This window comes from Carettochelys insculpta, chromosome 1 (assembly GCF_033958435.1).
Source record: "Carettochelys insculpta isolate YL-2023 chromosome 1, ASM3395843v1, whole genome shotgun sequence".
In the NCBI taxonomy this organism is placed as follows: Eukaryota; Metazoa; Chordata; order Testudines; family Carettochelyidae; genus Carettochelys; species Carettochelys insculpta.
The window spans coordinates 376631609-376646043 of NC_134137.1; the positions used below are offsets into that span (position 1 = coordinate 376631609).

At 43.8% G+C, this 14435-nt stretch overlaps 1 protein-coding gene across 1 annotated transcript in view; it reads right to left on the reverse strand.

Annotated features, from left to right (window-relative positions):
- Window positions 1–1625: 1625 nt before the first annotated feature.
- UBE2H (ubiquitin conjugating enzyme E2 H) overlaps window positions 1626–14435 on the reverse strand; it is an 84437-nt gene continuing 71627 nt past the window's right edge. The window contains exon 7 of the mRNA XM_074975983.1: window positions 1626–5806. Within this exon, the coding sequence (XP_074832084.1) occupies window positions 5682–5806 (125 nt within the window). The 3' untranslated portion in view covers window positions 1626–5681. The remainder of the gene's footprint in view (window positions 5807–14435) is intronic.

Here is a 14435-nt window from a genome sequence, read left to right on the forward strand (position 1 = left end):
GAAGGGACCTTGGGAGGTCATTGAGTCCAGTCCCTTGTCAGGACCAAGCACCATCCCTGACTTTTTCTAAATCTATTTGCCCCAAACAGCCTCCTCAAGGGTTGAGCTCACAACCCTGTGCTTAGCAGGGCAATGCTCAAACCACTGCACTAGCCCCACCTTCGAAGCTATAAAGTTCCTGGCAGGGTATGGCCTAGAAGAGCTCCCTTAATATCCAACCCTATAAGCTCAAGAGACTGCTCATTTGCTTGCTCACCTTCCTGTATGTTGTAAATTGACAGCTGTTCTGGTTCAAGCACCCTTTACTAACAGTCTGGTAGCACCTTAAAGACTAGCAATTTATTAGGTCCACGGTGTCTAATACGCTCCCTGTTCACCACATGGCAAGTGGGGGGGCATAGCAACACAAAATGCAGCTCGGTGGCCACACACGTGGGATGCCGCTCCAAGCGCACACCCCACCACGCGGTGGGAAAAGGGCGTTGTGGTAGCAGCGGAGGTGGCTTCTCTAGCCCTAGTGTGCTCCAGCTGTGGAGTGGCTGACGTGGCACAGCTTCAGCCCTGGGCAGCTCGAGTGAGTAACCTCAGAGGATGCCTGGCCTGGGGGGTGGTGCCTGGTTGGTGGGCAGGCAGATGGCCATCTGGTAAATTTCTCCTGGCCACCACATGGCTCTCTGCTACTATTCACCACTGTATTAGCCAACCAGCTTTCATGGGTAAGACCTGCTTCTTCAGATTTGGAGCAGGTAAGAAGAATCCAGGGTTTATATAGTGGGGAGGAGGAACTGCTCCAAAGCAGAAGAAGCGGCTCTTACTCATGAAAGCTCACAACCTAATTGATAACTGGGTTCATCTTTAAGGTGATACAGGGCTCGTTGTGTTTTGTGAAGTTCCAGGCTCACATCCCCATCTGATCTGACTTGTTTTTTCCTCTTTTGATAAGTGCTGTGGATACTGGGACATTTCCACCTTGCTGAATAGACCTTGTCAGCTCTGGCCCTCCCTCTTACTGGGACCCCACTCTTCAAATACCCCTCTGAAACCACCCCACACCCCACTCGTGCATCTGATGAAGTGGGTCTATGCCCACGAAAGCTGATGCTCCAAAATATCTGTTAGTCTATAAGGTGCCCCAGGATGACTTTTTCTCGACGCTACAGACTAACACGGCTCCCTCTCTGACAATAGCCTCACGGGGTACCCCTTTGAGACCTTTTACTAAAATCTGTCCTAGCAGCTTGTGAAATCCTAGTGCCACCTAGCGTCGGCCAGAGGCAAGTTTCACAAACTATCTGCGAATGGGCCTACAAACAAAGGAACCAATTTACAGTAGTGTAATTGGGTTTGTTTACCATAGCCACCACAGTGGTATAGCACAGCTCTTCTCAACAAACTGACTTACAACCTCATTACCTCAAACACTGCAGGCACTTCGCCTATGCAACAGGTTACATTTCCACAAGAACATCTAGTGAAATCCTGAACTGGTTTTCGAAGGCAGAATCTTTGGGCAGTCTGGTTAACAGCCTCTGTGGACTCTCAAAGGTGGGAGGTTTCTGAGTTGGGAAGCACTGGAAATACCACCAGTGAGTGAGACCTTGCCAAGATCAAGCGCCAGTCAAGCATCAAGGTATATACATCTTTTATTTAAAAAAAGTTTACAGTTCTTTAATTATACACAACTATTTGAGAGGTTATATTCTTAGAGAAGAGGCATTTGTCATGGTGACAGCCATGCCCACTACATCATCACAATGCAAGAAAAAAGGGAGAAAGAAAATGAAAGGAAAAAAAGCTTTGACTCAAATGAAGGAGGAAACACCCTTTATCTCTTCAAGTATCACACCACGGGCACCAAATACAGTCAGTAAAATCATGGCCATTTCTCATGCTGCACACACTCCTGCTAAAGTGCCAGCCCAATTCTGATGAGCAGAAGAAAAATCCAACCAACAGGCCTGCTTGTCTCAATGCCCCCTGCAGGGTATGGTATGGATCTGACACAATGGTTGGGTGGGGAGGGGTTCCTTGCACACTGGAAAGCTACCGATCACACCAGAGTGGCCTTTGATTAGTCTTGCTGGGAGGCAAAAAAAATCCAGGGCAACCCAACTGCAGCACAAGTGTCTTATCCTTTTGGGGGAAAAGGGACGACGTCTTCCTGGTTTGTGTGCTTTGAAGGAAGATAACGTGAGTGACAGATCAAACATGGATATAGGATACGACGGAAGGGGATATGCAGTGGTGTTCCCATAAACCCAACTGGCCAATCTGAACTTCAGAGATAAATATTTGATTTCAGTTTTTCCTTCCTCTGACAAAGGGTTTACAAATTACCAATTAATTTGCTAAGCATTATTCCATTCAGTTCACACAGAGGTCGCTCCTTTTAAGAAACGCTTTCGTCAAGTCTCTCTCTTTTTTTTTTTTTTTTTTTTTTAAACAAAGTCTAATAGTCATGAAGAGAAGTCAAATGAAACACGGAAACACTTGAAAATCTCAAAGGGTATCGAAAATACACTTGGAAACCTCAAGAGGAGTTGAAAACACATCTGATGAAGATTAACCTGGCTGGTGATGTATGTAGCTTCTTAAGACATGTGCATTTATCAATTTGTGGAAGTCACACAAAGCTCCACAACAAAGTGACAAGCTATCAGATGTGAAGCCAAAGAGCCTGCTTCTATAACTGGTTACTAAACAAGCCTTCATATTCAGGGGTTCATTGAGATCATGAATCTACATACAGTGGATCAAACGTAGTCCTGTTGCAGTAGCCTTGTTAATTTCCACAGGGGTGATGCTTTGAGATTCAGCCACTTGAACAGGGAGCAGAGCAGCAGTGGCTGTTTCACAAAAAGAGCATTAGCATTTAAAAAGAAACAAAAAAAAACCCTCAGAATCCTGCTTAAGGATAATTCCGCGTTACCCTGTCAGACTACGGGTGTATAGTTTATTTACAGACTATTCCTGCTTCAGATGGGAAAGGAGGTGAAAGATGGGAGAAGGGGCAGAACAAGGCAATGAATGAGCAGCTATAATCCTCTCTAGGAAGAGGGGAAAATCCATTTGAATTTATTCCTTACAACAGTTTTGTACTAGGCCACATTCCTTTGAACTGCAGGTATTTTGACAATTTGTGGTACACTTCCTCTCCTGCTGCCATCGCTACAGGGAAGAATGAATAAACATGAAATATACCAAGATGATCTTTCTGACATGCTGCAGGCAATTCTATAGATTTTACGTGAAAAGCTCCATGACTATCCAGGGAAACATCTTGAAGCTGTTCCAGATCTATACACATAAATACCTTACTTCTGCCGCCTCCATGCACAAAGTCACACGTGGAGGAACCAAAACCACTGGGACAACCAACAGATGCATCTTCACAACGAGAAATCAACGCAGTAATGTGTGCGCTTACTTTGCCCAGAGCGTACCCTACATTTGCAGCTCTAATTGTCATTATTTTGGAAATTTAGGACAGGACTCTTCTTTTTATTAGAAAACTGGCTTCTTCAAACAAGGGAGATACATAAAGTGTTCAATGTGTTAAATCTGGTCATTCACTAGACTGGGAAAAGAGTAATACAATTACCTGGGGGAAAAATCAGAGGTAATTAGAACACTATTTTAATACAATATTGAAAAAATACAAATTTTTATTGTTTTGTTGTTTTTAAACTGATATCACCACCCAGCACTTAGACTACCTCTAAATAGCACCTACAGTTAAAGGTAATAGCACAAGCAAACTGCCAGTTCAGCAGGTAAGCAAGTTAAACAGTGCCAGCAAAGTTCTGCCCCCCCTCCACAAAGTAATGAGAAAACAGCGTGCTAGATAAGAGTTAAAGTACAACATTACATGTTAAATAGTTAATACTACCCTTCCAACAAGCCACAAATGCTAGAGAACTTCAGCACAGTAACTAACCACAGCCCTACATTACTGCTTTTTTTCTTTTTTTAAAAAAAGGAGAGAAACCCTTTGCTTCATGCCCGTAATTAACATAAAATAAGTAAACCCTTTGTATGTTATTTTTATTAAGGAAAATCATCATGCTAAAGCAAAATTGTACTTCATATAGCCTTTTCCAAAAGAAAAAAGAAACTGATTGTGCTTTATGGATTGAAAAAAAGGGATTGTATCTTTCAACCCCATCAACTGAAACTTGGTGGCATTCCTAAAAGAAAAACACTTGTGGGACCATGAAAAGCATTTACTCAGTCCAGTCTGACATTCAAAATGCTCTGTTCAAGCATCACTCAATGCAGGTTGAATTCCGTGTACTGTCCTGAAGGTTTCACCAACAAACATTAAATTGACTGTCTATCCAACCTCTTCGAAAACCTTAAGAATACAGCAGGTAACATTCAGGATTTAAAATCCATCTTTGTTAGGATTCAAATGCACAATTATCCAAATTCAAGTATCACTGGCAACCCAGGTAGGCATTTACTGTATTCGGTTCTCTTACCATTAAATAATAAAAAAGTAGCATGTTGAAACACACCAGAAGAAATTCAATTTTTCATGCCAAATAATTCTTGAAATCATTTGGTTGTTTCCCCAAATTTTGTTATTTTTTTAAATTCACTCTCAGATATTCCCAGATGATTTTCTTTGTTAAACTTCAGTTTGCTCTGTTGTACACACAAGCAGATGGTTACCAAGCTGCTGCAAAAGGGGAAAAAGAAACACAAATGAGGGAGAATATACCAGTGGATTCATGGACTATGGCCAATGGACCAATCTTCATGGGTCTGAAGCTCTCAGCAAAGCTAGTCCATCTGGTCAGAGAACCCTCAATCAGGAGATGGAGAAACTGTTTGCAAGATGTTTGACCAAACTTCAAGCCAGCAGGAAAGCCTGAAGATATGACCGGGTAGCAGTTTCAAATCTATGACAGAGTTTGCCTTTGTATGTGCTTCAGGTTAATTAAAGCACTCTTCATATAGCATTGTGTTTTTTCCCCCCAAAAAAGGGAACAGCTCATAATCCAGACCAAGAAAATGAGTAAAATCCAGATGAAGGGTTTCAAAAGTCCCAAAAGGAGATGAGTGGTTGTAGGTCCCTACAGTTCAGAGGGTGAGTAGGAGTCCAATATAAAAGTGATCTTAAAATCCAAGTCATTTTTTTTAAGCTCTGATGCTCTGAATAACTCTGTGCACTTTTTAAATGCAACTCCACAAACTATGATAGCATTTTTGACATGACGGAGCACCTTATTTCACCATCTGATCTAAAAACGGTCTTACGTTAACCCCTAGATACTTTACTTTGAGAAAGTGCCATTCCATCTTAGCATCCAAGGTGGTATCTCTGGAACCACTGAGGAAAACGAAATCTCTAAGTCCCTACCTATCAGAGCAGCTGTTTGAGTTGACAGTTCAGAAGCGCACACGTTGACTTGACCTGGCCAAATGGAATTCTGAGTGCATGCTTTTGGGCTGCATATTGCTACCAAAATGGAATGTGGGAATATGCTATACACCTTGGGTTTGAGAAATGACCAAGAAATCAAGATCTAAAGGGTGATATATATATCTCAATGCTATTATTCATAAAAACCTTGTTTAGTAATAAAAAAAATTGCTTTGTTTAAATATGAATATTATAGTCTGCTTCTCATGGTTAGGAAATAATAGTCTTTCGGAAAAGCAGGTTGCTTCTTCTACTACAATTCCATATCCTGGGCCTCATCTTCCGAGAAGTCAGACATGGAGCTCTCCGATGAGCTGTCCCCGGTGCCTTCTTCCTGTTCTTTTAGTGCTTCTTCTGTTGCATATTTCTGAATGTATTCTGTATGCGAGGAAAGAAAAGGGTACGATTAGCATATATTCAACTCCCACACCCAGTTATAAATATGGGCTGGTATTAAGCATAGATGAATATAAAATGAACGCAACAGCCTGCGAGGTGGTGCTATATATGGACAATAAAATATAAGGACTATATAAATTAACATATGGATTGCCATGGTCGTTAGAGCAATGGTCACTCTTTCCTGGCATATCCCATCTGCTAATGGCCAGGCAAAGGGAGGGGTGAGACCCTTGGTAATGGATGAAGCCCTGAGGTATACATGTTGGTAACACACACACACACAGTTAGAATAGTGAACACTAACCTTGGATAGCAACGAAGGGTCCAGTGGCACCTTATAGACTAACAGAAAAGTTTAGAGCATGAGCTTTCGTGAGTTAACTCACTTCTTCAGATGCTCAAGATGCATCTGAAGAAGTGAGTTAACTCACGAAAGCTCATGCTCTAAACTTTTCTGTTAGTCTATAAGGTGCCGCAGGACCCTTCGTTGCTCTACAGAGCCAGACTAACACGGCTACCCCTCTGATACTTTAAACTTGGATAGTAACAGAGAGGTGGCCGTGTTAGTCTGTACTCCAACAAAACAAAGCAGCAGAAATGTCGCACTTTAAAGAAGAACAAAATGATATAGTCAGTGACGAGCTTTCGTGGGACTGTCCCACAAAAGCTCGCCACCAAATAAATCATTTTGTTCCTCTTTAAAGTGCGACATTTCTACTAGACTTGGAGTTAGAAACACCCAGGGCCACTTCTACTCCCGCAAATAGACCAGTTTCAAAGCCACATGTTTAGAACCCAAAGCTGCTCTTAGCCATAGGCAGAATACACAGCTGCATAGGGCATTTGAACATGTGGGGCACCACTGGGTCCTTATGTCCACTCACCTCCATCTTCCTTTCCCTGTTCTGTGGCTCTGCTTCCTCAGGAGAGGATTTAGCTAACTTCCAGGTGAAAAAGCCTGCCACACCTATCGGCACAAGAAAAAAGCAGTCCAGTAGCACTTTAAAGACTAACAAAACACTTTATTAGGTGATGAGCTTTCGTGGGACAGACCCACTTCTTCAGATCATAGTCATACCTGAACAGACTCAATATTTAAGGCACAGAGAACCAAAAACAGTAACCAAGGTTGACAAATAAGAAAAATTATCATCAAGGTGAGCAAATCAGAGAGCAGAGGGGCAGAAGGGGAAGGGGAATCAAGAATTAGATAAAGCAAAGAACGTAAAAGACTTTATAATGACACAGATGATTTCCATCCCAGTTCAAACCACGTGTTAATGTGTCATGGTTTGAAAAATTGGGATGGCAATCATCTGTGTCATCATAAGGTCTCTATCTAATTCTTGACTCCCACCTCCTTCTGCCCCTCCACTCTCTGATTTGCTCACCTTGATAAAAATTTTTCTGATTTGTCCTCCTTGATTACTGTTTTTGGTTCTCCGTGCCTTAAATATTGAGTCTGTTCTGGTATGGCTATGGTCTGAAGAAGTGGGGCTGTCCCACGAAAGCTCATCACCTGATAAATTATTTTGTTAGTCTTTAAAGTGCTACTGGACTGCTTTTTTGTTTTGATAGTATATAGACTAGCATGGCTCCCTCTCTGTTACTGTCAGCACAAGCTGTGAAGGAGCCATTCAAGTGGTATGAAGCCACTTGACAAGTATTTGCAAATTCCTGTCAGTTTTTGAATTTTCTACAGGACCTGACTTTTAAAGCAATTTTAAACTGTTCATTAGTGTGTTGAAAATTATAAAAAACACATCTCTAGAACCTCGTCTCCCCCCGGCTGTGATCAGCACGGGGTACCAGTTTAACAGCACTGCATAGGACCCCATAAAGCCTAAGGATGACTTTGTTTGAACCCATTTGTTACAGGAAAGGAAATCTATCCCATGCTCACATAGACCAAGATGGCTACCTCTCTGTTATTATTCCATAGTAAGGTGATCAAAGGAGAAAATCCAACTAGCGGCCAGCCCCCCCCAAAATAAAAAAATAAAATCACTGTCCTGAAATCTGAGATAAGACTTGACCTCAATGCTAATGGGGTACAATAGATTAGGCTATGGAAATTCACATGTATAGCAGATGTGATCCCGGGTCTCCTAGAAAACAGGACAAATGTGAGAGACAATGAGGGCTGTATCTGGTCTTTGGGCAGGAAGGCTAAGAGCTACTGGGCTGGCTGGTATTGCTGATCTGTAATACAGCATCTTGGACAATTCATTTTTATTTTGTGTATTAGCTATTGTTACTAGTACCACAGCGCTGCTCTGCTCTTCCATTGTGAATGGAAGGAAATGCAGTGCGTGCAGTAGTAACGGGAAAGGAGAATCTGAGACCTTGTCAAACGACCGATGCTAGTGAAGTTTCAGACCGCTGCTTCAAGGAATCGGAGACCAATATTGGCACAACTATGAGAGAGGGAAAGGGATGGAGAAGAGAAAGAAGACTAAAGGAAAAGATTTACTGCTGTTAACCAAATGCAAACAAGTGTTCTCAAAAATCAAAATCACAGCAAACCCACCTCTCTGCTCCCATCAAGGGATGGGCCTTACGCTACATCTTAGTATCGTACAACGGCAGTCACAACAACAGAAAACTCCAGAAAGCTCTCCCTGGGAAGTCCTGGACATTTCATTCTAAAAGGTGTAAACACACAAGCATGCCAGCCAACCTCAGCTACTTGCAGTGGTTCCTAGAAATTGATGAGACATGACCCAAACCATGCTTTCACTATCTGTAACAACACCCTGAATTATGACCAAAAGCAATTAAGGAGTCAGCACAGGTCACAAAACTAGTTCAAAAGGATTCCTGTAGTCAAATACACTTCGTGCCAGCTCTGACTTGTGATTTTCTAGTGTAGCCCCCACACCCCTGAAAATGCACTATAGTAATCATTTTTCAGAGCTCCATTATTGAGACACAGTCCAGATCTGAGGGTCACAATCCCCAGTCTATACATACCTATGAAAGAGGCTCTTGGCTGACACTACCTGACACTCCCAGAGCTGCCAGTGTCCCAAATTTGCAAACCTCTTGAGAAAGGATGCTATGGATGAGCAGATGAAAGTAAAACCAGATCATCCCTCCAAACCAGTATCTTTGGGCACATCTTCACTGCAAATAAAACCTTGGGGCACTGAGTCTCAGAGACCAGGACAATTGATGGGATGCAGGCAGCAGGGCAAAAAACAGCTATGCAGATGTTCCTGCTTGGGGTGGTGCCCAGGGTCTGAAGCTCAGCAAGGTGTACTGTCCTGGAACCCAGGCTCCTTCCCAAGCAGGCCCTGTCTACGCTGCTGTTTTAGCTTCGCAGACTGAGCCCCGTAAGTCTGAGTCAAATGATCCATGCTCTGAGACCTGGCGCTGTGGGTTCTTCTTTGCAGTAGAGATATACCGTATATGCCTTTCTGGACTGAACTTCAGCCTATTCTCAAGTAGGCCCAGGGAAAACATACCCCACTATCTAGGTGAACAGAGTTAGCTAGGTCCAGTCCACCCTTCCAGTTTGGGACTGAGGTACATGAGCTAGGGGAGTGAGCAGTTCTCATACTGTACCTGCCGCGGTTAGCTGATTTTAATTGCTACATTTGGCAACCTTCCCAAGACAGGAGCCTAAAGAAGGCAAGATGGCTTGATTCTACGCCCCAAAACAGGTTTATTTTTGAAGGTACTGAAAGGAGGCATCTGCCATTCCTTTATACTTAATGATGTCTAGCTTCCCCAACAGGCGATGTTAATGAATTCCAATTCGCACCAGGAAATCACAGCCTAAAGGACCTGAAAGTGTTGCTCTTTTACTTCACTTAGTTTCATGAGGAAAAAAGGAGGGAGGATGAATCTTGCACAAGGTATTTTTCCCTCCTTGACCCAAATCACTGTTCATTGGCAATCCTTTGTTTCACTCATTCCAACAGACAGATGTGCTTATGAAACTGGAAGGTCATTTGCAACGCTAAGATGCCAGAACACATAGCCACCAAAGAAACTGGCATATGAAAAACAGGTTTTGTTTCTTAAGTAACATGGGTAATATACTTGTATCTTTCAGTTCAGGAGAGGAGAGTGTTAAGCTGATTTTACCTCTTCAGCAATACAGAATCATAGAATACCAGAACCAGAAGGGACCCCAAGGGGTCAAATCCAGTTCCCAGTCCCAGCAGGAACAGGCACCATATAGATCATCCCTGACAGATATTTAACAAAACCTGCTCTTAAATATCTCCACTGATGGAGATTCCACAATCTTCCTTCCCACTGCCTCCAAATTTCTGCAAGTGCTAATTTCTAGCCTGGCGTATAGTTACCCACAGTACATCGGAACTGTCAGACAGGTAACTGTCTATACAGGCACCAGCTGGCTAAACTGCAAGAAGCCAAGGCTTCTGGAATTAGGCCACTAGATGCTTTAGTACCTCCTACAAGAATGGACTCTTAAGAGCTGTTGAACTATGGAGACCCCTTGTTTAAATATTGAGCCAAATGGCTGAAGGTCCTTTTGAACTCCTAGAGACACATGCTGATTTTTAATGACAAGCAGCTTCTCCCTAATGGGTCAATTTGCATTATTCACCTGTGAGAGGTTGCTGAAGTTTGTGTCATGAGACCTGGCACTAACTGCTCAATGATGACTGACGCGTAAGCACTAGGAAGTACAGAAGGCTTGAAGTGACACTGCATGCAGCACGAAGACCATCAGATTGCCAGGCGTGCGCGCTCTCTCTCTCTCTGGAAACTATATCACAAATAAAATGCGATACGGGGAACTGATCCTGGACCTCATACACTAGCAAGAAATCATCTGCTCAAAAGGCAGCATTTAACTTCTTGGCTGCAGGTTTTGGCGTGCGTCTTGCTAACAACCATAATTCCAATTTAAAAAAAAAGTGGGATATTTGCCCAGTTGAACCTTTCAGCACATCCCAGCAACAGGAGCCCAGCCTTCACTCTCTCCAGAAATTTCAAATCACGCATATCATCTTAGTTCTTGTGGACACCTCTTCCCATTTGCAGCCACGCAATATCCCAGAGTTCGCTTCCCCAACTACTTATGTGGAGGAATGGTATCGGGAAAGCCATTAGAAACAGCAGCATCACAGAATTGTTGGGGCGACAGTCTGGAACTGGTGTGCATGAAGCCAGGCAGGACTCTGAGCAGCATGTCTCCACTACCTGAGCACACTGAAGTCAGGGCCAGAAGCTTACACAGCTTCAACCTTCCTGGTTCTGACCTCAGAGCGTTCAGCATCCCTGTCCACCACGTGCTTCCCGCAGCGAGTCTGCTTGTGCAGGACTCTGGGGAAGCCAGAAGGCTCTGCACCTCAACTCCGCAATCAGCAGCGAGACTCAGCCAGCATTGTAAAACAGAAGGTTTATTAGTCAACAAACGCCGCACAGAACAGAGCTTGTCAGCACAGAAATCGGTGACTTTCAACCAAGTCCATCTTGGGGGAAGGCAGGGGACTCTAGGCCACCTGAGTCCCAAAAGAGATTGTCTAGCTTCCAGCAACCTGACATCCAACACACCTATAGCCCCTCCCACCATCTGTGCCTTGCTCCTATGTCATCTGCATCCTCCTCCTGGAGTTCAGGTTCCAAAGAGCACCAGCCACGGCATATATGCAGGCAGCTGGAGCAGGCTTCCTTGCCCTGAGGGCTTCAGCAACCACCACACACTCTTATTACCACTATGCAAGCATTAGTGCAATACACAGGGGAACTGAGGCACACCACATTCATGCAAAATGGCACACGTACAACAGGAGGGCAAATCCTCACTGTCACAAGCAGCTAGCTGCCCTCTTGACATCTGGCAGGTAAAAACAATGGCAGGACTCATGCGTCCACCTGCCAATTCACTGACCCTCAGGAACTGCTCCAGAATCGCAGGGCTCAGAGTTTATAAAGCAGTGAGGTATCTTTGGTTCAAACAGATACTTACCTCCCACCAACACATCTAAGCCCTTGACTCTTACTTCTTAGGACATACTAGAAAGCTAGAGGTTGCCAAGCCATAAGCAGGCTGATCATTCATTCTAAACTCTGGAAATGCCAGGCTTCCGGGGAACTTCCAAGTCTAAACAATTACCCCACTTTTTGAGTTAGAGACTCCAGTATAATATGAGTTTAAGTCATTTTTCAATCCATTAAAGAAAGATGACAAGCATATATTCTGCCAGTCCTGTAGATAGCATGGGAAGTCACACTGTGGACACATTTAATGTGTGGTACACTCTGACCCCTAGATCCTGTCCTGCAGTACTCCTTCCTAGGCAGTCACTTTCCATTGTGGGTGTCTAATGGATTGTGTCTTCCTAAGTGGAATGCTTTTCATTTGTCCATATTGAATTCCATCCTACTTACACCACACCATTTCTTCAAATTGTTCAGATTATTTTGAATTATAATCCTAACCTCCAAAGTGCCTGTAACCCTTCCCACGTGGGTACTGTGTGTGGTGCCATTATCTAAATCATCAACGAATATACTGAACAGAACTAGCCACAGTACTGGCCCCTGTGGGATTTCTCCACCCCCATGTAAGTTCTACTCTTTTGGTACAAATTCGAGGCACTGATAACTACTCTTTGAAAATGGTAATCCACCAACTATCTACCCACCAAACAGTAGTTCTATCTAGGTTGTATTTCCCTAGTTTGATAATGAGGTCATGTGAAACTATCAAAAGCCTTATGGAATTCAAGATATACCACATCCACCTCTACTGTTCCCTCTTTACCCAGTCTCCCCCAGAGCCACAAGACTGGTTACCCTGTCAAAAATTTTCAAGTTGGTTTGACAAGGATTGTGCTTTGCAAATTCATGCTTTTAGTTACTTGTCACCTTATCTGCTAGACCTTTGCTAATTGATTCCTTAGTTATTAGCTCCACTATATTTCTTGGTACAGAAATTAAGCTGACAGGTCCATAATTCCCTGTGTTGTCCTTATTTGCCTTTTCCAGTCTTCTGGAACCTCTCCCATCTTCCACGACCATTCAAAGATACAGCAAATGGCTCTGATGTCTATCTCCTCAGTCAGCTCCTTGGGTATCCTGAGATGCGTTTCAACAGGTCCTGGTGACTTGAGGACATCTAACTTGTTCTTTCCCTATTTCAGCTTCTGAACCTACCCCATTTTCAATGGCATTTATTGTGTTAGGCACCCAATCACCAGCGACCTTCTTGGCAAAAACAAACAAAGAAGTCAATAAGTTCCTCTGCCATTTCCACATCCTGCTACTGTCCCTCACTCTTTGCTGTCATCCCCTTTCTGGACCCTCTTCATGGCTCCCAGCCTCACTGTTCCTCCGAATTCTTCCCTACAGAATGCCCCCTAGCCAGTGACCCTGCATCCCCCTTTGTGTTGCTTCAGGAAGATGCAGATCCGGGTATCAGGAAAGGTAAAGCTGTCCTGGGTGCACTATCACTCAAGGAGGATGGACAACGCTGGCCAGGGAGAGTCTGGTTATACATATCACATGGAACTGGAAGGTCATTGAGAGGTCCCCTGCATTCACAGCAGGACCTATCACTACTACTCATGTTTTTTTTTTTTTAAAGCCTAACCTGCTCCAGAACTTTCAAAGCCCCCCTGAAGGACTGAACTCAATCCTGGGTTTACAAGGCCAATTCTCTAACCACTGAGTTCTCCCTCTGCCATCCTGCTGGGTGAGAGAGGTGTACAGGAGTGTGTGGGTGTAAGCCTTAAAGATAAGGATAATGAAAAAATCCAACTACGCAGTATTTCTGTTTAAGAGAGGCTCAGTCAATATGATAATCTGAACATCTGTACTGCACAGTTCTGATTCACTGATTGCTGTAGAACTCACTTGAATATGAGTAATCTTACCAGGTGCCCAATATTCAACATCGGGGAAAATGGTCACAGCACAAATTGTCACCTTTACTTCTGCATTGCTGCTGGGGATGGCACCACTTTGGAGCTGGGCAGATGGAGAGTGACAAGTGCTGGCTGGATGCCCAGATCAGAAGGCTGTGCCATTGCTAGCAGCAGCACAGAAGCAAGGATGGCATGGAATGGTACTGCTGCAGTTACTTCTGCACCACTCTCTTCAGAGCTAAGACCTTGGCCAGCAGCCACTGCACCAAATCTGAGGACAGTGCAAAACTAAGGGTGGCAGTAATACAACCTTCCTAAAATAACTTTGCAAACCCCCTGCAGTCTTTTGTGGGGTCAGGACTTCCTGTTTGAGGAAACACTGGTTTCCCCTGTGAAATCTGTGGCTTCAGGTAAAGCACACACAAGACCAGATTTCATGATGGAGATTAGATTTCACAGTCTGACAGTTTTTCATGGCTGTGAATTTGATAGGCCCCTGGTAAGGGGCCTTCCCTGTCTGTGCGCTTCATTGCATATGCCAATCCCTAAGTACTAGAGATGCAGGTGAGATCATATGGGGTCAGATTACTTAACATCTTTCCTTTGAAGAGCTCTCATACCTCCTCTATGGTAACTGGAGCTGCAGCAGGATGGAAACTCCTACATTATGTAAGGGTAGCTAGCCAGGTGCATTTATGCATGCACACTCAACGGGGTGAGCTAATGGCATGACTGGTGTGCAACTTTAACCACAG